At 44.3% G+C, this 24,356-nt stretch overlaps 1 protein-coding gene across 2 annotated transcripts in view; it reads right to left on the bottom strand.

The window, feature by feature from the left end:
* Positions 1-1,272: 1,272 nt before the first annotated feature.
* Positions 1,273-24,356, bottom strand: part of SLAIN2 (SLAIN family member 2) — a 36,656-nt gene continuing 13,572 nt past the window's right edge. Inside the window, exons 4-8 of one of the 2 annotated variants that reach the window (XM_083168070.1) lie at positions 17,330-17,494; positions 15,276-15,635; positions 14,289-14,426; positions 5,193-5,475; positions 1,273-2,828 (exon numbers count right to left, since the gene is read on the bottom strand). In XM_083168070.1, the coding sequence (XP_083024196.1) occupies positions 2,762-2,828; positions 5,193-5,475; positions 14,289-14,426; positions 15,276-15,635; positions 17,330-17,494 (1,013 nt within the window). In that variant the 3' untranslated portion in view covers positions 1,273-2,761. Of the gene's footprint in view, positions 2,829-5,192; positions 5,476-7,104; positions 9,587-14,288; positions 14,427-15,275; positions 15,636-17,329; positions 17,495-24,356 lie in introns of those variants that run through there. The other variant, XM_083168071.1, reaches the window with a different exon arrangement.

Here is a 24,356-nt window from a genome sequence, read left to right as displayed (position 1 = left end):
TTTTCCACAAAATGGCGGTCTCCGCTGTGTGTAGGGCAGGCATGTCCAAACTAGGGCCCTCAAGCTGTTGTGAAACTAAAAGTCCCATGATGCTTTGCCACAGTTTTGCTATTAGGGAATGCTAAAACTATGGCAAGGCATGCTGGGATGTGTAGTTTCACAATTTATATAATGTGTTAGTATTAGAAATGTTAGGGACCCATCTAATGAAGTTCACCTGGACGCGGTGGATGGGCTCACATATTTGCGCAAATGTGTGCTAAGAACTTCAATTATACTCCATGTTAGTTGTAAGAGTAATCAAAATTATTTTTACTATCAGTGTTCTTAGCACCTAGATCAGGCATTCCCAACCACGGTCCCCAAGGCACACCAACAGTGCAGGTTTTAGTGATATCCAGGCTTCAGCACAGATGGTTTAATCAGAATCCCTCAGATACTAATTAAGTCACCTGTGCTCAAGCCTGGATATCTACAAAACCTGCACTGTTGGTGTGCCTTGAGGACCGTGGTTGCCAATGCCCGACCTAGAGTGTGCATCAGTATTGTTCTTTTTTCCTGTATGGTACTACAAGCCTTAACTTGGTAGCACCTCTCATTATGTTTAAAAATATGGTGTGCAGTCCAGTCCCCCCCCTCTTTCCCATGTGTAGTTTCACAACAGCTGGAGGGCCATATGGAAAGCATTCAGTTCACGACAAATATTAACGGCAGAGAAACAGCGGCTGTGTTAATGTAGTACATTAGACCATAGACGATTCAGCTAATATTAATCTCTCACGCAACACATAAAAATGAGTATTTTCATTTGTTGCATAGATGCAAGTCTGAATTGTGCAGTAGCTACTAATAGCTATTCCTGTGCGATATAATCACTATATTGCAGAACAGATGTATAAATAATCCCATCCGCAGTATTAGAGTCTCCTGTAATATCCGTATCTGAGGAAAGACAACAAAATATTAGCTGAAAGTTTCGCTGCAAATGATCGATGTACAGGCCAGGAATGGCCTCAGAAGGGATTTTTGGACTTGAATGGATACATCTGCATTTTGAAATAAGAACAAGTATTCAGGTGTGGGCATGACCCTTGTTAAACTAGTCTGTAAACAGGACGAGCAATGACAAACTTGGCATTGACCATGATAAATATGGAATATGTAAGGCAAGGTATATAATTGCAATACTGAAAGGCGCTCAAGAGGAAATATTATTTACAATTTAAATACATATCTAAAAGTAAAAAACATAAAAAATGGGGGGGGGGGGGGTTGGATAATGATTTATAATAGAGAACACGCAACTTGTCAATGATTTAACGCTATCGGTACAGAGCACAAACCTGTTGGCCGCTTGGCACAGAGGGTATCACTCTACACAGCTTCTGACAGTGAATGTATAGTGTGTATGTAGCAAATCCATCGTTCTATGATCGGACTTGCATGACAAAATACAGACCTTTCCACCTGAGGACATGTGCCAACTACAGCTTTCATTACCTCTCTGGGGTCTGAAGCAGGGATGTACAGCCGGGATGCGGTCATTTGGTCTACAACAACTGGGTCGACTAAAGCATTGGGTCGACATGGGGTTTTTCACTGTTTTTTTGAGCAGACATGTGCCGACGGGCGGTATTTAATGCCCTACCATCCACTAGGGCTTGGTGGGAGAATAAAATAGTGTGCCAAGCATATCGAGGCACCATGCCCCCGAAGCACGGTGCACTTCAAACTGTGTCCATGTCGACATTCGGGTAAAAAAGAAAAACCCCATGTCGACCTTTTTACTGTCGCACTTGCCCATGTCGACATAATGATTGTGTTAACCTAATGACCCTGTCGACCTTGGTGCATGTCGACCCATTGCTTGTCCCTAGTTGTTGTAGACCTAATGATCCACACCTATACAGCCACTAACGCAGAAATACACATCTTAAGTCCAGGTAAAACACATTGTTTTAAAATTATGCCCTTAAATCATCCAATATTATTCCTACACAATGCTTGCTGAATGTTCATTTAGAACGAGGAATCCTCATCTGTACAGTAATGATTTGTACTGTACTTCAACAAATCTGAACATCTTGCTTGGTATTTGGAGTGAGAAACGGAGGGCCTGGTGCAGACCATGTGACTCGTACATATACTCCACCTCACGGTCAGTGGTTCCGGTGAGGAGTTGTTGTGAAAAGGCTCAACAGCTATTACAAACTGTAAAAGGCAACAAACGATTTCTCTCCGTATAAAAAAACCTTGTAAAACCAGTCACCGGAAAATACCAGCCTACCAGATTATATACCTTGGTATATATTTGCAGTGTTGGTGCTAAAACGTATAATAAACGCATATTATATATTATAAAGTTTTCAGGAGTTGATCTTTGGCATTAACCAGGTATTCAACCTAAAATAAATTAAAAAAAGCCATTTCTAGGTGTTTTGTTCTTATTGTGTCTATTTGAGAAACTAAATGTTGTAATTCTTCTGAATTCTAAAAGGTTCAGCCTACAGTACAAAAAAAAAATATATATAAAATAAAGCGGTTGGAAAAGCCATAATAGTGATTGCATGACAAACATCTGATGGTCAATGTCAATAAAGTGCTCTTCTTTGTAACCTCTGCCGCTTGTGCTAGTTACAGACTGAGGATCCTGGGATCGATCGGCAAAATCCCCAAATCTCCCAAGAAAATAGGTTGCCCTGTAGTCACAGTGTGGCTGACATGGAATCCATTGAGTAACGAAGCATTAGGACTGTGTGGGTCAGTAGCAGCCTTCTTTCCAGCTGTCATCTTTCATGGTACCATGTGCTTTGGGAGCTGGCAATGATCTAGAGAAAACATGAAGATATCAAAACATAGCGACCAGTATGGTATGTAGACGCAATCACAGAACATTAATACCTTTAGTGCACGCTGCTCAAGTGCAAAAGCAATCCGGACACTGGTATGCATTATAAGGGGAATGGATTTAAGGGATGCCAATGTGATAGTGCCTCTTTACAAGCATTGGGGAGACCACACTTGGAGTATTGTGTTCAGTTCTGGGAAACGCCCCTTAAGAAGGATATAAATGAATTGGAACAGGTACAGAGAAGGGCGACTAAGCTAGTAAAAGTTCTCGAATCACTAGAATACAAGGATAGGTTAACCAGGCTGAATATGTTTTCACTGGAGAAAGGAGATATGATTATTATGTTCAAATACAGGATTGGGAATCCTATGGAAATGGGAGGTGATTTGATTACTAACAAGCCTATACATAGGACACGCGGGCATGTACTGAGGCTCGAGGAAAATAAATGCCCTACTGAATTAAGAAGAGGATTCTTCACCATTACAGCAGTAAAATTCTGGAACTCATTGGCAGGTATTCAATGCTGTTTGCGAGTGGTGATAGCGAGCAGGGCTTCCTGCGCGCTGTCACCACTCACCTGACAGCATTCAACACAGCCTCCGCATCCGCCAATTCCCCCTCGCTCCGTTTTTTGTGCGAGGGGGAATTGGCGGATGCGGCTCCAGAAGCAGCGAGACCCGCGGCTAAAAACTGAAAGTTTTCTCCAGCAGCCGCAGGTCTCGCTGTTTTGGGGAATTCTCGCCGTCCTGTGAGGGCGAGGATTTCCCCAGTACGTTGAATAGAGCGAGCAGCCGGCGCGGGGGTTAAACAGCGAGGATCGCTGGTTTTTTTAGCAATCCTCGCTCTTTAACCCCCTCGCCGGCCGCTCGCTGCGGCAATGAATACCCCTTAGAGTCTGTGGGGGTGCTTACAGCAACTACTGGCCATTAATGGAATCCTATAGATAGGACTTAAGGTGCGTACACACGTACAGATTTTCTGTCTGATCCATCTAGTGGGAACAAAAACCTGGAAATGTATGGGAGCAACTGACATTAAAAAAAAAAATGTTCCTAAACACTTAAAACAGACAGTGATCAGTCAGACAAATTGTTTAATCGTTCTGATATAACAAATTTATCAAAGCATACAATTTTTTTTTCTGTTTTCCTGCATTTGGGTGGAAATTTTTGATTGTCATATGCTCCCATACATTTCCAGGTTTTTGTTCCCACCAGATAGATCAGACAGAAAATCTGTACGTGTGTACGCACCTTATCTCAAGTCAGTAGTTACAAGTAAGATAGGTTGAACTTGATGGACCAACATCTTTTTTCAACCTTAATTACTAGCTCTGCGGAAGGAGACAGAGGGTATTGCAGGCATAAACATTAGGGCATGTTCTAGAGATTAAGCGTTTAACATCAGAAGCTTAGATGCCTCAACAATGTTTCCAACATTTGGTTTATGCACCATATGAGACAGGTATACATCACCTGCAGTTTTTGGTACTTGTTTAATATCTGGGCGCCCGATTTTTTCATCATATCGCATGCAATATAGTGGCATACAATTCATGCAATGCGATTTTTCATTGTAAAGACCCGATTTTTAATTGTATAGTCATCCATGGGTGATTTCATACCCCCACTATCCAACTACGCATGGAGTTAATCTTATATAGTGTGGCGAGCTCAGCGAGCCACCGAGCCCGAAGCGTGGCGAGCGCAGCGTGCCCCGCGAGGGGATGCAGAATACATTAAAGTAATCCGCTGCGCTTGCCACGCTTCAGGCTAGGTGGGTCGCTGCGCTCGCCACACTATATAAAATCAACTCCATGTGTAGTTGGATAGTGGGGGTATGAAATCACCCATGGGTGACTATACAATTAAAAACCGGGTCTTTACAAAGAAAAAATCGCATTGCATGCCTTAAGTAGTGACATGCGATGAAAAAAAAAAATCGGGTTCCCAGATAATACACAAGTACCCAGTTTTTCTATGTTCCGTGTAGAAACAGTGATGACTTGGTTTGAGAATCTAGTTACATACTCAGGAACATGGCATTTCCAGATGTCCCCTAGTGGGTTATTAGTCTATTGTCCCTAGGGAGTAGCCTAGTTCTTCCCATTATTCCAGTAGAGTTGCCTGTTTAGCTTTCACAAATAAAGGAAAAAGTATTTAGGACTGAGGAAATTGCTATAGCATAAGCCTGTTGTACTCTAAAGATCATGTTGGCAAATCATTCACACAAAAGGCTGCCACAGGGAATATATACATACATACATACATACATACACACACAGTATGCAGCTAAGGAAAGTAATATAAATATGGGTTGTTTGTGGAATAAAGCCTACCTGCGCACAGGCTGTGCAAGCTTGCTACGAGGCACTGGTATGCTTCCACCTGACGGTGTGCCAGGTCTGGGTAAGCCACTTCTCATCGGGGTACCAGCTCGGGGGATTGGACTTGCGGAGCCAGACTGTTGGCCGGGAGGTGGCCCCGCTGGAGGGTTGTTCTGTGCAGCACTGGTTTCTTCTGGTGTGAGTGGAGAGCCATGGTTAGTTAGAGCCTTCACTGGCTGCCGTAGTGCTAATGGAGACGTGGCCGCAGGAGAGCGGAACTTGCATGCAGCAGGTACTTGCAGAGGAAAACAAAAAACATTGGTTATGTCAATGGAACTAGACAGTGCTTACAGTGCTCTTTTTAGATTTTTTTGTTTTAAACTGTAATCATAAAGATACGTGGCAGAAATATCTGTAGTCACACCCTCTGCTTGAGCTAAGAGGATCAGTAGTGACTCTTCTGTACATTAGTGCTACCCAGCAATCCCTAAGTAAAGTCAGGCAGGACACTCAGAATAACCGTTAATATGATTAGGTATTTTTAGGAACCTGTAAGGAATCAGGAAAGTCTTTAAAGTCTACACAGGTTTCAGAAAACCCTAAAACCTGCCATAGCAACAATGCAAATGTGCAGCTATTGATGAAAATGACGTCCTAATAATGCAAGACACACGCAGATACAGCAAAACCACTATTTTACCTACTTACCTTACAATACATGAGGCATTTATTTGACAAGAGCATCAACTAGCTTTTTTTCACTACTAATATACTCTACTACCGTATATATAGGGGAACAGAGGTGAAAGAACAGTTTTACTTATTTATGATCCTTTTGTGTGTTTGAATGAATATCCCAGCTAGTACCCTACAAAAGAAGTGGACTTAGTATAAGCTAAGGATTCCAGGCAAGTAATAGCAATACTTATTTATGCCACCCATGCTCAGAACAGAGCTGATGAGTCTCACAGGATGGCGATGAGCTGTTGCGAATGTCACCAAACAAGTGTATCCTGTGTCATTTGTGGAAGTACCTAAAAAGACAAACTTTTAGCCCATTGAAGATGTGCCTACCTATACCTGCAGGAGTTAAACAACGTCTTTTGATTGGGAGTTTCCATCATGGTAATCTCTTATAGTAGATAATGTGCCATATGCATCCAGAGCAGTAACCGCTGAGGGTACTTGTTTCCTAGCACGGCCACAATCACGGCCATCGTGTACCTTAAAGTTAAAGGTACACGATGGACGCGATTTCCTTTGAAATCAGGTCCATTTTGCCGGCAAAGGCAAAATCGGGGGCATCGCGGCGGTCGCGTGCATTAACATGGCCCCCGACGCGACTGACACGATGCCCCCGATTTTGCCATAGGCTTCAATGTTAAAATATTTTTAACATTGAAATCGGAAGCATCGCATCGGTCTTGTGCCATTATAATGGCACAAGATGAGATGGACTTTATTAAGTCCATTTTACATAGGAAACAATGTGAAATGGGCCAATATGACCCATTTCACATTGTATATGGCCCCGTCATGGGTTCCGCAACCCCATTGTGAGCGTCACCCCACGATTGACGCCAACCCGAAGAGTGGCGAGCGCAGCTAACGCCCGCGAGGGGCGGCGGTGCGCGTCCTCCGACCTTTTCATACCCCTACTATCCACGTCGGCGTGGAGTTGAGAATATGAAGTGTGGCGAGCGCAGCGAGTCACCGAGCCTGAAGCGTATACCTGTGAAGTTATACGCTGCGCTCGCCACACTTTGGGCTCGGTGGCTCGCTGCGCTCGCCACACTTTATATTCTCAACTCCACGCCGACGTGGATAGTAGGGGTATGAAAAGGTCGGAGGACGCGCACCGCCGCCCCTCGCGGGCTCGCTGCGCTCGCCACGCTTCGGGTTGGCGTCAATCGTGGGGTGGCGTTGAGGGGGTAAAATTGGGGGTCTGGGGAATACTTTACATTGAATCCAATGTAAAATAGGGTCCCAGGGGCCCTATTCACATTTGATTCAATGTAAAAATCGGGTCGATCGCATCGCATGCGATTTGGTCGCATGCGATGCGACCAACGCGATTTTTCCGACACGATCACCCCGATGCAAATCGGTGTGGCAGTGCTAGGAAACAAGTACCCTGCTGATTGTTGGAGCTACTTTGTTCTGCTTTTTTTGATGTGTAAACTGGGAAATGAAATGCTAAAGGCAAGCTGCAATGCATATAACAGATCAGCACACTTACTAATTAAAGTCAACAACTATGGACAAACAAAGCTCTGAGCAACTTTTCCAGGAGGGTTTAGTAAACTGAACCCTCCTGAAGAGAGCAAAAAGAAAAAAGGAAGTCCAGCACATCCTCTTCTACAGCACATGGCCAGTTCTAGCTGCACTCTGATACCCCTTTTACACCAATGCAAAAACCCGGGTTTTTGCCTCATGGACCCGGGTCAGCGTCATAAACATGGGTCCATTTCCCTGCAATTCCTACCCTGGTCCTGACTACAGTGGAACACAGGGAAGACCCGGGTGGTCGGGCAGTGTAAACGGGTATGCCAGATCATTTGACCCGGCTCCCATTTACAGCAATGGCGGAGCCCAACCTCCATAGTGACCGCAGGATGCTGTAGTTGGGTGGCGGGCGCACACAGCCTATGCTGCTGTCTGCTGCACTGTGCAGACATCAGCTGAGCCAGGGAGGAGGTGACTGAATGCCTGTGTGCAGCATTTATTTAACTCGGGGGACTAGGTACTTAGTGCTCAGCTTGCCCCAGCGTGGAGATCCTGGTGTGGCGATTCCAGCGCTTGGAGAGGTCATCTCCAAGTCAATTTGGACTTTCTAGTATCTGCTAGTTACTGGATTAAATGGATTTTCCTTTTCAATTGTAGCCGTTTTCATCCGTTTAGAGGTCATCTCCAAGCGCTGCATATCTGTGCAGTGTAAACGGAGCCAGCCCGGGAATATTCCAGGTTTGCAGTGCAGTGTAAATTGGGAAAATCTCAGATTGGACCGTGTTCTAAAAACTGGGTCGGATCCGGGATTTGGATGTAAAAGCAGTATTACTAGGTCCAATAGCAGTCAGATTGCCGTGCCATGCTATGTCATGTATAGCCAATATAGATGGAGGAAAGTAGAAAAGGTCTTGACCCAAGATGGCACAGTGGATGGCTGCCTCAGTGCTGTTCTTTCATGTATTCTATCTGTTCTGGCTGGTGCGCCCTGTGTCTGTGCTTATAAGCTGTAGCAGCAAGGAACAGTGAGGCATTTTTGAGCTTGCGGGGATAGGGTCTTGTATAATCAGGCTAGAAATACCCTGAGGAGGGAGATAAAGGATACAAGAGTGTTTTTCTGACAAGCTGATAAATAATTTTTCAGATAAAGGATCCTGTGTCAGTGTGGAGAGGCATGCAGACCATAACTTACTATAGGAAACCACCCGCCACTGCTGCTAAGACAAGGAAACTGGCAGACGAGCTGAATAACTTGAAAATGTTCAGCCTATTTTGGTTGTTAAGGTGCGTACACACTGGGTGATTTTGCTCAGCTTGTATGGACAACAACAATGATGAAAATCACTGAGCGAGTTTCACCCCTCTGAGCGATATTCCCAGGGGTGGACGACTTTCCATAGCAGGGCACTATGGAAATTGGTCCAACCATTTGTTCTTTTTTAAAAGGATCTTTAATAAATCATAGGAGTTGTGTATAGTCGTCCTCTTGTTTAAGTGCTCCACAAAAAGAAATCTACCGTTTTGGGTTTAAAGGACTACAGACCGATAGATTTGGCATCTGTAGTCATGAAAACGTTTGAACAATTGGTGCTGAACCATCTGAAATAATTTGGACTTTCTAGTATCTGCTAGTTACTGGATTAAATGGATTTTCCTTTTCAATTGTAGCCGTTTTCATCTGGTTTGTAGACATGTTTTGCAGATGCAGTTCCACTGGTTTTTTTTTCCTTTAAAAAGTCAAACAACATCCATGAAATGGGACTAGAAAATAGTCGAAAACGGCCAGTTTAGACAAAAACATATGGATCGGCGAGTAATTCGAACCATGCCTTTTTTTTCCCACAGTCAAAAAATCATTTTAAATTGAATATGAATGTAGAATCAAGCTAAAATGATGAAAAGTGCCAATCTGTCGACTGTAAAAATCCAGCACGTAATTAAACTCAGGGCTCCCTACAGTGGCTATAACTATGGCAAGTCAACGCACAACTGGATGCCATTTTCCCTGTCACCAATGCCAGTACTACACATGGCCAGGGCAGTGCAGTAATCACAGCTGTTTCTGAGATACACTAAGTATATCCGGGGAGGAGATGACTAAACATTACCTCCTTTAGGGGCGGCAACAACCTGTTTTGTTTTCTGGGCTGAGCGTGGCATATTTATCTGCCTTTTTGATGCTGTTGAAACATAAGGAAACGTTACATTTTTCTAAACAAAAAATTGGTCGGAGAGTTAATTAGGGAGATAGAAAAGTGGACAGATAATGGGTTAACAAAAAGTTCAGAATACATAACGTAAAACCGTTATGTTTCATAGCGTGGGGTGAAAAAGCCGGGACAGCCTAAAATAAAGGGGCGTGCACAAAGCGTGGTGGGAATAAAAAGGATTTCTTTGTTAAATTCAGGCTTGGAACTGTAAAGTAGATGTTCTCTGTCTACTAATCAATAAAGCTAGGTTTAGACATCTAATTACTACAGAATCCGTGCAGCCAGGCCCACCCTAGTGTCATAATGCAAAAGGGAAGGTTTGCTGAGTGATTCCTATAGCGCTGCCTATCTAAATGTTTGATGACAAATAGATGAGATCATTTGGTTTTTTTTGCTAAACAATGTCAGTCTGTGGCTGTGCCACCATTTCTCTGTGAGCTTGGTGGCTATAGTGATGCTGCAGTATTCTCTCCATGGAATACATCTCTTCATTCCAGCAACAAGACTCACTGACATGCAACAAACAATGAAAACCCAGGTCATGCGCAGAGCTGATCAGTGACCATACTTGGGTGCAAAATGGTCTGCCTCAATAAATGGGGACAGTCCATATGGTGCTGAGGAAGAGTAATCAGGACACCAGGGTTTCATATTTCCCTGTAGTGGAGGCACACCTTTATATCCTCACAGTAAACTACTTTACAAAGCATGTAAAAATCTTTACCGCAGACACTAATTCCTATTCTGTCATCACCCAAAAGTCAGAATAGAAATCAATGTATCCGGCCCGGACAGGTTAAGCAGGACTTACAATGTTTCAGAGAACTTACATTTATTAGCAGGACACTGTGGGCTCTCCAATGTCTCTCTAGTTTGCTTTCTGCTTACATAAGACTGATATCTCAATTCCGGTCTCTCTCTCTCCATGCCTCCTACTTATCCCAAATCTTATTCTCACATCATGGTGCCGCCTGCCACATGCAGCTCTGTTCGCACGAACAATCACATACCTCACATAAAGATCACAACCTAAAGATCACAACCTCCTGAATACCGGTTCTGCCATCCTGGCACATAGGAGATGATGGTTACCAATAAAGTACTCTGACCTTTCATCAAATACACCCATACAACAGCAGCTTAGTGCTTCAGCTGAACCAGTCAGAAATCTCATCATTACATGTTATCCAATCAAAACCGCTGTTTGATGGGAAACAAAACGCAACCTTTCATTTCCTTTTATCGTATTATTAAAATAAAAGCCTATATATTATGCATATTACCCAGTGGGATGAGATAAATTGCATTGCGGGTGAATTCCATAATTATATTTTCTGCAAACCTGAACTTACAACTGTTAGATATTTATTCTGGTACATGGGGCCTGATTCAGACATGTTCCCAGCATAGCGAATAGGTAAACGCTGCCCGCACTACACCTAACCAAATGCCCCCCCGCGAGAATCCCTGCATTTGCATTGGAGCAGATGTGTAAGCTTACACATCCCATTGCATGCGGCTGAATGGTGGAGAAATTATTTGATGGTCAATGATCATCGAATGATTTCTGCAGCTTCGGTCTGAAAAAGATGGCTGCCGACCTCCGAATTCTGAGCAGGCATTGACATGCTTGTGTCCCGTCCCCTCCCTGCCTGCCCCTCCCACAGTGCGAACGCCTTGGCTAATGTTATACTCACCGAAGGCGTCCGTACTTGGGGTGTGCACATGCACATATTCACGCACGACCCCTAAGTTTGGAAACGGGGCCAAATTTGGCCCCATGTGAATGGGTCTGAATTAGGCCCATAATCTGCTAAGAGTTATGTTTTATTATACTGTATTTTTGATACATCCATTGCACAATACACAATGAGAGGCTGCAGGATATTATAGAGATGCAGCTCATCACTACGACGTGTGAGCGACAGCTACAATTTAGCTTTTGGTGACTAAACCATACACAAAGAAATACAGTATTCATTGCATATAGTCCTAGAACCCTACAATCACCAAACGGTGGTGTGTTTGTGTAGTGCTTTCATCAGGGTCCTGTATAGATGATCAGCAGGGAGTGCAACAGCAGAACCTGAGGTACTTGTTTCCTAGCACGGCGCCCACTATGCTATTTTCTTAGTGGGCTATTCTGCGTAGTGAAATTGCATCGCATGGTCCATTTTAGGGCCATGCGATGCAATGCTATTTTCCTATGTAATTTATTCACTGCTCTCTCAGCCCTGGGCCATCGCATCTGCCGCAAAATCGCACGCGATCGCATGTGATTTTATGGGGTGTGATTAGGTATACAACAATATGATTGTATGTCCCAAAAATAGGTTTAACGCCCCCCCCACTATCCACGCCACCCCGAAGGAATACATGTAAAGTAGTCTGCGTGCGCTCGCCACGCTTCGGGCTCTGTGGCTCTCCACACTATATAAGGATAGTGGGGGTGGGTGCGTTAAATCTATTTTTGGGACATACAATCATATTATTGTATACCGAATGTCATGGCATCGCACACCCTATAAAATCGCATGCGATTTTGCGGGACATGCGATGCAATGCAATATAGTGGTGTACAATGGAAAAAAAAAATACATGAAAAAAAAAAATCGCATGCCGCTATAATGGCCCATGTGATGCGATTTCCCTACAGTGCCGTACGTAGAAAATCTGGGCGCCATTCTAGGAAATAAGTACCGAACCTGAGACTTTCCCGCCATCAGCCATGGCCTGTGAATGTTATATGATATCGCTATACTGGCACGGCCTGTGAATGTTATGGAATATCGCTACACTGGCACGGCCTGTGAATGTTATATGATAATGCTATACTGGCACGGCCTGTGAATGTTATATGATATCGCTATACTGGCACGGCCTGTGAATGTTATATGATATCGCTATACTGGCATGGCCTGTGAATGTTATGGGATATCGCTATACTGGCACGGCCTGTGAATGTTATGGGATATCGCTATACTGGCACGGCCTGTGAATGTTATAGGATATTGCTATGCTGGCATGGCCTGTGAATGTTATAGGATATTGCTATACTTGCACGGCCTGTGAATGTTATAGGATATTGCTATACTGGCACGGCCTGTGAATGTTATAGGATATTGCTATACTGGCATGGCCTGTGAATGTTATAGGATAATGCTATACTGGCACGGCTTGTGAATGTTATAGGATATTGCTATACTGGCATGGCCTGTGAATGTTATAGGATATTGCTATACTGGCATGGCCTGTGAATGTTATGGGATATCGCTATACTGGCATGGCCTGTGAATGTTATATGATATTGCTATACTGGCATGGCCTGTGAATGTTATATGATATTGCTATACTGGCACGGCCTGTGAATGTTATGGGATATTGCTATACTGGCATGGCCTGTGAATGTTATAGGATATTGCTATACTGGCACGGCTTGTGAATGTTATAGGATAATGCTATACTGGCACGGCCTGTGAATGTTATAGGATATTGCTATGCTGGCATGGCCTGTGAATGTTATAGGATATTGCTATACTTGCACGGCCTGTGAATGTTATAGGATATTGCTATACTGGCACGGCCTGTGAATGTTATAGGATATTGCTATACTGGCACGGCCTGTGAATGTTATAGGATATTGCTATACTGGCATGGCCTGTGAATGTTATAGGATAATGCTATACTGGCACGGCTTGTGAATGTTATAGGATATTGCTATACTGGCATGGCCTGTGAATGTTATAGGATATTGCTATACTGGCATGGCCTGTGAATGTTATGGGATATCGCTATACTGGCATGGCCTGTGAATGTTATATGATATTGCTATACTGGCATGGCCTGTGAATGTTATATGATATTGCTATACTGGCACGGCCTGTGAATGTTATGGGATAATGCTATACTGGCATGGCCTGTGAATGTTATATGATAATGCTATACTGGCATGGCCTGTGAATGTTATATGATATTGCTATACTGGCATGGCCTGTGAATGTTATATGATATTGCTATACTGGCACGGCCTGTGAATGTTATGGGATAATGCTATACTGGCACGGCCTGTGAATGTTATGGGATATTGCTATACTGGCACGGCCTGTGAATGTTATGGGATATTGCTATACTGGCACGGCCTGTGAATGTTATAGGATATTGCTATACTGGCATGGCCTGTGAATGTTATAGGATATTGCTATACTGGCATGGCCTGTGAATGTTATATGATATTGCTATACCTAAGCTTCATTTTCATCTCAAACAGATACATGCATAATATAATTAGAGGCTTAGCATTTTCCTTACATCATAAAGCTGCCTGTTGCCAAAGTCCTCTCATTTGTAACACAAAAATAGAATGCATTTTGCCCATGCAAGGAATCATGCATAAGGAACACAATGAATGCACTTTAATACAAACTCCCCATGCATTGTTCATGCAGCTTCTATGCAGTCAAGGCCAGGATTCAAAGGGGTAAAGTGACTAAAGCTTATAAACATAAAGAGATGTTGCACACAGCAAGATTCTGTCTATTTTGTAGGATGCAATAGACAAATGATAGACAGAATGTGATTGGTTGTATTGGCAACATCACCTCTTTAATTTTAGAAGCATTAGTAAATTTACCCCTGTAGCTACCTCAGTGACCCACACATAGGGGCAACTTACTGGAAGTGCTCGGTACCCGAGAGGTTCCGCCATTTGGCACTTGCAAGTTTGACTCGTAACTCCTGCTGTTTTTGACAGCCTCCACCGTCTGAGCGCCTGTTGCCCTGGAGAGGTTTGGAAGACTCCGCCTCAATTTCTCTGTGGGATCAAATAAAGTGAGAATTGCTGTGAAATGCGCTGTAAATATCACAAATGAGATTTCTTTATAGGGTAGAGGGATAACCGCGAGAACATACAAACAATTACAGATGTAGCCGCACTCATCCATCTGCGATTGCCACCGCTCGCTCCTGTTTGGTGTGCCTAATTCACAGCGGCGGCTCGGAATCGCCACACGGCAATATCGCTGCCCAATGCGTTTCTATGAGCCATGGGAACAAATTAGACGCGCAAGCATGGCAAAGTGATGTCGCCAGTGGCCATTGGGGTCGCACTTTGCGATTGGTGCGGGAAAGAGGACCGCGGCTACATCTGTATATTATAAGGAAACTCATGTTTATACTGTAAGCTATGTCGGTTTCTTACTACCCACTTTGTTTCATCACTGTTTCCAATTGCAAAGCGCAACGGAATATCCTGCGCTATTATAAGCAACTTGCAACCTATAGATATCTTAGTGTGACCTGGAATACTGATGAGACCCTCCGTCAATCAACTGTATTTTGCGCATGATCTGTTCTGGCAGCCCCAGAGTCCCGCTCAGGAAGTTACTGAACCATATGAAAGGTGGGAGAGGGAGTCTATATCCCAGGAGACGGCAGATCCGGAGGGGCTGCCCTCAGCTAGCAGAAGATCAAGCTCTTCCAAGACAGTGCTGCTGCCAGCTTACAGAATTGCTATTCCTTTGCTACTGTAACTTTAGAAAAGGAAAATTGATGCCGTTGAGCTGTCTTTATATGACAGCACCTTACTTCGTCACTTGATTGACCAACTCATTAGTTCCTGGACACTGAAGGAAGTTTCATTCATATAGTTGCAATAATTTACCTTCATTCTTTACCACATTTGTCTGCATGTCAGTGGCGTGACCCTGAAGCGATAGACGGGGCTGCTGCAGGCGGCTGAGTATAGGCTGTGGAGAGGCTCCCCTGTACTCCAGGCTGCGAGCTGGAGATCTGGAGCGTGGAGAGTTTCTGGGAGATTGTCTAGGCGAAGGCCGAGGAGATTGACGTGGAGAGGGGGAGAACCTGCTCACAGACAGGTGGGCTGAGTGGTGAATCCCGTCCTCTTCATCCTCCAAGCTTTGAGCATCGAGCTCCTGGTCGCTATACGTCCCTCTCCTCATGGAGTTACAGGATGAGCCAGAGCTGCGGCGGGAGGCAGAAGCTGCATATTCTTGCCGAAGACCTTTGCAGGGTTAGGACAGAGAAAGGACACCTGAATCATACTACAAATACCATGTGGCTTCTACAGATTACATGTTATATACCAGTAACAGCAAACTCGTCTCCCCCAAATAAATCAGTCTGGTTCGCTTTACACAAATAACATGTATGTTTAAGTTATACAGTCAGAATAATTAAAATAACCCAACAAAGCAATTTGCGATTACCTTACTGGCATACTGCATCTGTTTATTAGATTACAGCAACTAGCAGAGAGCAGATAATTATTTATTAGCTTTTCAAACTATATGCACCATACTTCAGAAAGGACTCTCCCTGCTGATAAGGAACAGATTATGGCCCTGGTTCACTTGCAAAAGCAAATTCTCTAATGGGCAAAACCATGTGCACTGCAGGTGGGCCTGATGTAACGCGCAGAGAGTTAGGAGTTAAGAGAACTGATATCTACATTGCAGTGCAAAAATAAAGCAACAGTATTTACCCTGCACAGAAACAAAACACCACCCAAATCTAAAGCTGGCCATACATCTACAGATTGATTGTCAGATTGGGCTGGTTGGAACTAAAACCTGGTAATATCTGAATGACCGTTTTTGGCAGTTTTCCAGCAATTCAAAGCAAATGGTCAACTGTCAATCGATCTGTAGATGTATGGCCAGCTTAACTCTGCACATGTTACATCTGCCCCACCTGCAGTGCACATGGTTTTGTCCATTAAAGTGTGAATTTGCTTTTGTGAACCAGAATCAGGCCCTACATGTAATGTCCCATAGTGTACTTAAACACAGTATATAATGAAAAAAAAAGTCATCATTTAAAATTAAAATATAAAAGGCACAAGTAATTGCCAGCAACCCCAGAAGCAGGAAGAGTCTAGCGTACTCCACAGAGTGGTGCTCGCATATACTCTGCACATAAGCGCCTACATGTAGGTACTTATACACAGCAGAGGCAACTGGTTTCCAGCTAAAATAAGTATCTGGGTGATAGCAGCCCATCAATGCACTAACTACTAAAGTTGGCATAGAGTGGTCCAAATGGCTAGACTCCCCTTAGACATTACCCAGTGTATAGATACTTATATAATGGTGTGATGCATTACATGTACATACATTTTCTGTGCTTGTAAACGGTAATTATGAGACACTGCTTGATAATAATTTGTTTGCTTTACTTTTTATTCTGTTTTGTTTTTTTTATATGTATGTCTGTTATTGGAAAACTCAATCAAAATTATTACATAAAAAAAAAACTAAAAAAAAAAAGAAGAAAATGGCATAGACTGATACAATAGGAAGCAGTGACTTACGCCCAGGACTCCAGCCAGCTATGGTCTTTGCATTCTCCCAAGTAGGACACTCCCGTCAGCTCACCAAAAATGAACCAAGTGGGGCATATTTATTATTATTATTATCGGATATGAGACCCAATAACGATCATTTCTTATTGCAGCAGGTTGTGGTTCCTGGCTACACACATTTGGGGGATACTTATTTACAGTTAACCAGTAACATGGGGATTTGCGAGGGGATATTGCACAAATACTACTTGATAAATAGGCCCACATGTTACTGCACACACATCTCTCACTTCAGTATTCACAGACTACAATAATCTTCTACAAAGCATTTGTTTCTGTGGAACAGTAGAATGACAAGTGTTAGACAGATTTATGCTGATGGATTCCATACTCACTATCCTCTTGCATCCGGGCTAGAATCTGGACATCCGTTACATCATTTAGCTTGTAGCCTGACCCCACGGAGTCTTCGTCCATCTCAGACGTACTTAGCTCGCTGTCTACAGAAGACTGTGGGCTGACAGGAGGGGGGTTTCTCTCCGTAGAGTTTTTGTAGTGCGCTAGAGAAAGCACAAATACACGCAATTATGTGTACAGTATATGTAATTAGGAGTATGCACAGATTATTAATTAGAAAATACTGGGTAATAGATAAATTTAAAGTCTACTATATTTCACTTCATTACTATGACAAACAAGACAAAGGGTCAGATGTATCAAGCTTCAAAAAGTGATAACATGGAGAGTGATAAACAGCCAGCCAATCAGCTCGTAACTGACATGTTACAGAACGGGTTTGAAAAATGTCATATAGGAGCTGATTGGCTGGTTGTTTATCACTCTCCATTTGATCACTTTTTGAAGCTGGATACATCTGGCCCTTAATGACAAAATGTTGACGTTTAGGAGGAACTCAATTCACACGGAGAATAATTAATGTTAATTAGTATGGTCACAATGTTTACAGAAATATTAATGTAAGCATATGCACAAACTTAGTGTTATATACACAGTGCATGTCTTACTGTAGGTGTCTGCAAGAGGAACACTTACTAGAACACTTATGATCACAGTTTATTTAGCTGCTGGATCAGTAGCACTCACACAGATGCCAGCACAGGATACAAAATATGTTCTATATTCCAGTTCATTCAGATGACTCAGGCAGGGTGTTCTACTGCATACTGTTCATACATCGTCATCTGATTACTTTATAGATGAAATTATCACCCCTCCTCCAACTCCCATAGTGAATAATAAATGTTTAAATAGCACATTATACTGCAGTTGCTCTTATTTGGGTCATTGTCAAGTACAATCTCAACTTGTAACACTGGTAACATGATATTAAAGGACATGAGTGGAGCCAAAAATATTCTTTTGTTTAGGAAACAGTGTCCGGAGACTCCTTATTGTACATATAGGGAGTGCCAAACACTATGCACGTGCCCAGAGGAGACTTAACAATCCTGAAGAGGCTACATTAATGGACTCCAAATCCACACTGCAAGTGCCGCTATTTTCTGGTCAGTCATTAGCCGAGCTGCTTTATAGCAAATGGATGTTCAATAATAACGGCTCCTGCATCTCTGTTGGCAGCAAAATGGTTAATTTAGCAGACTTAAGTTATTTACAAATGTCTAAAATTATTCAGGTAAAAAACTAAATAATCAGACATAGCTGAGAACTACCTATTTAGCAGCGATACCTATCTCAATATATGTATACAGTATGTGACTTTCTACATATTTATGTAAACATACTCATAGTGCACGCAGTTTATGTTAGACCGCACTTTTTCTAACTTATCCGACTACTTTAGGCACAGGCAGACATAACAAATGTGCATAGTGCCCTCAGTTTATGTTAGACCGTTCCGCCTTTATCCCATCCCACTAATTTAGGCACAGACAGATATGACAAATGCACACAGTGCCCTCCACTTATGACAGAAAACACCTCCTTATCACATCCCCCTACTTTAGGCAAAGGTGGACATGACTATTGAACACTGCACAGGCAGACATGCACTCTCTGTCCTGCCCCCTAGAGCTGGCTATATAAGCCTGCTCGAGCCAGGAGGCAGGCAGTCCGACGGTGGAGTAGGAGCAGAGAAGAGCTCCTGAAGAAACTGTCCTGGGAGACGGCGGCCATGCAAAAGAGCTGCAAAGGCTTCCCCAGGTGAAGAACACAGATGAAGAGGCTGAAGCCCTAGGATGCAGCAGCCTTGTAAAAGAGCTTAAAAGGCTGCTTCCCCAGATGAAGACTCTGCAGGAGCCCCCTGGGTTATTACAAGATGCAGTTTAATAAAATATTTAAAAACCTGTTTGTGTTTTTATTTCAATATTTCCTTTACAGGAGGGCTATAGGTACCGGCGGGCCTTTAATGCCCCACATGTTGGTACCTGTGCTTCTCCCAAGTATAAGCATGCGGGGCAGGCTTGCTGGGCCCTGTAGTCCTACTGTAAAAGACAATATTACTGTTTAAACAAGCTATCAACCCTGCACCCGCTTCAGCCCAGGCCTGGGACCCCTTCATTATGGGGGAGTCTCCACCTCCCCAAAATCTCCTGGCCTGGGTTGACTAGTCAGGGTGGGTAATGCTTTGGCCAGGGGACCCCATCAAGTATGTCCCCTGGCTCTGGCATTACAACCCCTTGCTAGTGGAGCCTGGTGCTGGTCCCCAAAATATGGGGGACCCCCACTCACTTTGTCCTCCGTATTTTGTGAACCAGGACCACTCAGAGCCTGGGGCTGGTCATGCTTGTGAGGGGGGGGGGACCCCACGCCATTATTTTTTTAAAATTATTCTTCTATTATAGAAGATGACACTCCACCAGGCTCTATTCCAATAAACCAGGTCAAATCGTCGTTAGTGCATCGACTGCCCTGCCTGAGGGTCCCTGGACCTGGAGCATACTTGTCCACCTTTTTGTTGATCCTGGATGCCATGAGGTCCATCTGTGGTAATCCCCATCAATCTACAATCTGCGCAAACACCTGGTGACTGAGACTACACTCTCCTGGGTGCAACTCCTGACGACTGAGGAAGTCCGCCTCTCGGTTGTCCACAACCGGAATGAATATGGCCGACAAGGCCATGGTGTGAGCCTCTGCCCAAACCAAGATCTTGGATACCTCCCTCATGCAGGACTTGCTTTTTGTCCCCCCTGCCGGTTGATGTATGCAACCGTCGTTGCGTTGTCCGACTGAACCTGGATTGCCAGGCTCTGCAACAAGGGGGCTGCCTGCAGGAGCGCATAATAGACAGCTCGGGGTTCCAAACAGTTGATGTAAAGTTTGGACTCCCACAGAGACCATTTTCCCTGAAAACGTCTTCCGTGTGTCACTGCTCCCCAGCTGAGGAGACTGGCATCTGTCATCAGAAGGACCCAATCCCGGGTCCCAAAACGTCAGCCCACCAAGAGGTTTTGCGGGTGAAGCCACCATTGCAAGGACAGCCTTGCCTGAGCAGACAGACGTATCTGCCTGTGCATCTGCAGGTGAGAACCCGACCATTTGGCCAAAAGATCCAATTCGAAAGTCTGGGAGTGGAACCTCCCGAACTGGAGCGCCTCAAAGGAGGCCACCATTTTTCCCAGTAGTTGGATGCACTGATGGGCTGACACCAGAACTGGTGTAAGGACTGCCACTACCAGCAGTTGAATGGCTATCATCTTTTCCTCCGGCAGGAACACCTCCTGTTCCACTGTATCCAGAATCATCCCCAAGAACTGGAGATGCCTGGATGGGGTCAGTGAGGACTTTAGCAGGTTCAAAATCCAACCATGCAAAGACAGTACCAGCATTGTGGTGGTGGTGGTGGTATCTGCTCTCAACAGTTCCTCTCTTCTCACCTTTATCAGCAGATCGTCCAGGTATGGGATAACAGGACATAATTTCTGCCATTACCTTGGTAAAGATGTGCAGAGCCGTGGCAAGGCTTGGAAATGGAAATGCTCATTTCCGATTGCGAACCTGAGGTAAGCCTGGTGCGGATGCCATATGGGAATGTGAAGGTATGCATCCTTCACGTCCAAGGAAGCTAGGAACTCCCCTCCTTTGAGGCCGGCCACAACCAACCTCAGAGACTCCATCCTGAACTTGAACACCCTCAAAAAGGGGTTCAAGGATTTCAAGTCATCTAGTTCCTTACCAAACAGGCGTTCTCCCGTGAATGGAAGGTTCTCCACGCTACGCTTGGAGTCAGCAACCCACTGACGCAGCCACAGAGCCCTGCAGGCGGAAACCGCCATGGCTGAGTTACGCACATTAATAGCGCCCACCTCCTTTTGTGAGTCACAAAGCACCTCAGCCACATCTTGTATGTGACGGAGTGAACCAGCCACCTGGGCCGTTGACATATTACCCAGCAATCCCTCTTGGATTTGGGTCGCCCAGGTATGAATGGACTTTGTCATCCAGCAACTAACAAGTACCGGGCGCAAAGCCGCCCCACTGGCCGTGACTTGAGGGTACCATCTAGTTTTTTATCCACTGAATCCTTAAGTGTGGAAGTCCCAGGCACTGGGAGTACCATCTTTTTTGAAAAACGGGACATGGAAGCATCTACAACTGGAGGCTCATCCCACACCCGATTTGAAAGCATCTTCCAAATCAGCCTGTTCAGAGAATACCACATCCTGCCTTTTTTGAGACACAAAAAAGGGATCACCTTCTACAGGTGCAGCCAGAGGGAGATCAAGGACTTCTCTGATGGCTAAAATTAAAGACTCAGACCCCTGAGAATCGGTTAGGGGATCATCCACATCCTCCCCTTCTTCTATAGCCGCCTCCTCCTCAGAGTCAGGCATAATTGCAGCTAAATCCCACTTGCATGAAAAGCCACCCACGGGAGTGACAATGTCCACCCTGGCAGTAAGGACTGTAAATCCTGCTGCACTTTCTTATTCTGCAGGGTATTTGCAGTCAGCTGCGTGGACACAGCTTCCAGCATATTCTTAATGCTGCTAGCCCAGGCTGTTTCCTGGGGCTCCCCCTATGATCCTCCACACAGTGGTGTAGGAATACCACTAAGCTGTGGAGACTCCCCACTAGTCTGGGGTCAGTGTTCACAAGTGACTTGTGAAGTAGATGCAGGGTCAAAGTGCTGCAAATCATACAGGTTAACTTTATAACTATCTTATCAATGTGATCACCCCACAACACACAGACAGGAAACACCTAACAATCAGAGTCAGTGTGAAGTGTATAGAAGCTATGTGTAGTCTCTAAACGTGCCCACACACTAGAAAGATCTGCGATCGTAAGATGTGCGCATAAATTAGCCTTGAAATCTTTTTTCCGTCCTTGACAAAAGATTTCAGGCAAGCGCACATCTTTACCAAAGATTTTTCTTAAGATCCTGTGTGCTTTCCTATGGATCTCTTGTTAAATCTTCTGATCTTTTGTGCAGCACGTAAGATCAGAAGATTCAGCTAAAGATCCACGGGAGCGAGCATCGGACCAAAATCGTCCGATTTTCGACCGATTATCGGTAAACATCGGATGATATATCGGCCCAAAAATCGTTCTAGTGTGTGGGCACCTTTACACTTATAACAAGCAAGTGGGGAAAGGACTCAGATATTGGGGGAACCAACACACCCTTAACCTGAGCTCCCAGATTGAGGAGCTGGTTAGCAGTAATAGATATAAATAGACAGAGTAAATATCTATACAAGTATGTGCAAGGCTATAAACACTGTAATGAGCGTTTTATAAGCTCAATTTCACTTGCTGTCTCTGCTCAAGTTCTCTTCCACCCAGACTGGAGCTGCCAGCACCACGAGGAGTGTCTGCTGCTGTATAATGGTGCCCAAAGCATGCAGAGAGAAGCAGGAAATTGGTGCCAGAGAGCTGTGTCCCCGCTCTGAGTTAAGTCCCGCCCCTTGCATTGGTGCTGGTGCTTTTACTAATCTTTATACTGGCGCTGTAGCTAGTCATAGCAAACACATTAACACCTGCCCTGATGGTCCAGAGGCAGTGTAAAGCATCCAGGGTGGACAGGGGGCTGTGCGGTTCCCGTGCAGGGACACCGCCATTGTCGCCATCATCATCATGCCTCACATCAACCGGGGTACCCTACTAGAGGGGACACCGGGTAATACTCACCGCAGACATCTTCGGAATGAGCCAGGGTGTGTGGCAAGCTGGGGTTGTGAAGCGCTGCAGCGTAATGCCCGCCACGATAAATCAACCAAACAGGACAGTGGTCCTGCAGCAGGGACAGTTCGGTACCTTGAAAGGCCAGAAACTGTAACCCTCCCCTGGTTTCCCACGAAGTAGGGAGCTGTTTAGTCCAAACCAGCTCCCCCAAAAACAATATTAAATGAAGAAAAACTCTCTTCAGGAGCTCTGTAAGTGCAGCCTCTCTGAGGGCACATTTTTCTAAACTGAGGATGTGGAGGAGGAAGTAGATGGGAGGAGCCAGTACACCAACTGTAAAGAGTTTATGTGCCTGTCTCCTGCGGAGGACCTATCCTTCCCCAATGTATTGAGAACCATATGATAGTGAAAAATAAATAAACCCGCGTCGACCTTCTGCATTGTCGACCGTCCTCCCCGGACGACCCAAGGACACTGTCGACCTTCCTTGGGCCAACCTAACGACCGTATCCCCTTCCAAGAATAATGTATTTTACCAACATTACAGACAGATAGGGCCACACAGCTGGAGAAGCACAAAAAGACAACCACATTGAACAGCTCACAAGTTCAGTCCTGTATACAGAAAGGCTTCCTGAAGGAGTTCAGAGCTCGGAACTCCTTCACCTGTTCTCTTTCTACAGGAAGCCTTTCTGTATACAGGACTGAACTTGTGATTTGTACGACCCCCCTGCTGGCATAACTGAACTAAGGACTAACCTTTATTGTCTATTAATACCTCGTTAATTCAAAAATACACTGCACCTTACTGAGAAATTTGTTTTATTAATACATGTGGTCGGAAATATGGATTGTAAGCTCCACTGGAGCAGGGACTGATGTGAATGTTCAACTATACTCTGTAAAGTGCTCTGGAATATGTATGAGCTATTTAAGAAACTGTTAATAAATTAATAAAATTCTATTGTATTTTATCTTAATTATTTGTCCTAATATTACTGAATTATTTATCCATCATCCACTTTTCTACACTGCTTCGCATCTCCTATTCCTGGTAACAGAAACAGGGCAGGAATTGGGAATACAGGCGCTAACCAGGTAGTGCATGTTTCAGTGAATGGAAGTTTCAGTACTGTATGGTACCTGGATGAAGGAGTCTACTACATCTATTGGATGACATGACCCAAGCGGAGACAGGGCTGTAACCTATATATATCCTGTACTATGTAGTTTCTGTTCCGGAAACTAACAAAGTCTTCCTGCATTCCTTGGAGCAGCAAATTGTAATTCTGACACGTGGAGGAAACCCCTAAC

The sequence above is a fragment of the Crinia signifera genome, chromosome 1 (assembly GCF_055691185.1).
Source record: "Crinia signifera chromosome 1, ASM5569118v1, whole genome shotgun sequence".
Classification (NCBI taxonomy): Eukaryota; Metazoa; Chordata; class Amphibia; order Anura; family Myobatrachidae; genus Crinia; species Crinia signifera.
The sequence above is the reverse complement of the archived record's forward strand: the minus strand, read 5'-3'. Positions and strand labels throughout refer to the sequence as shown.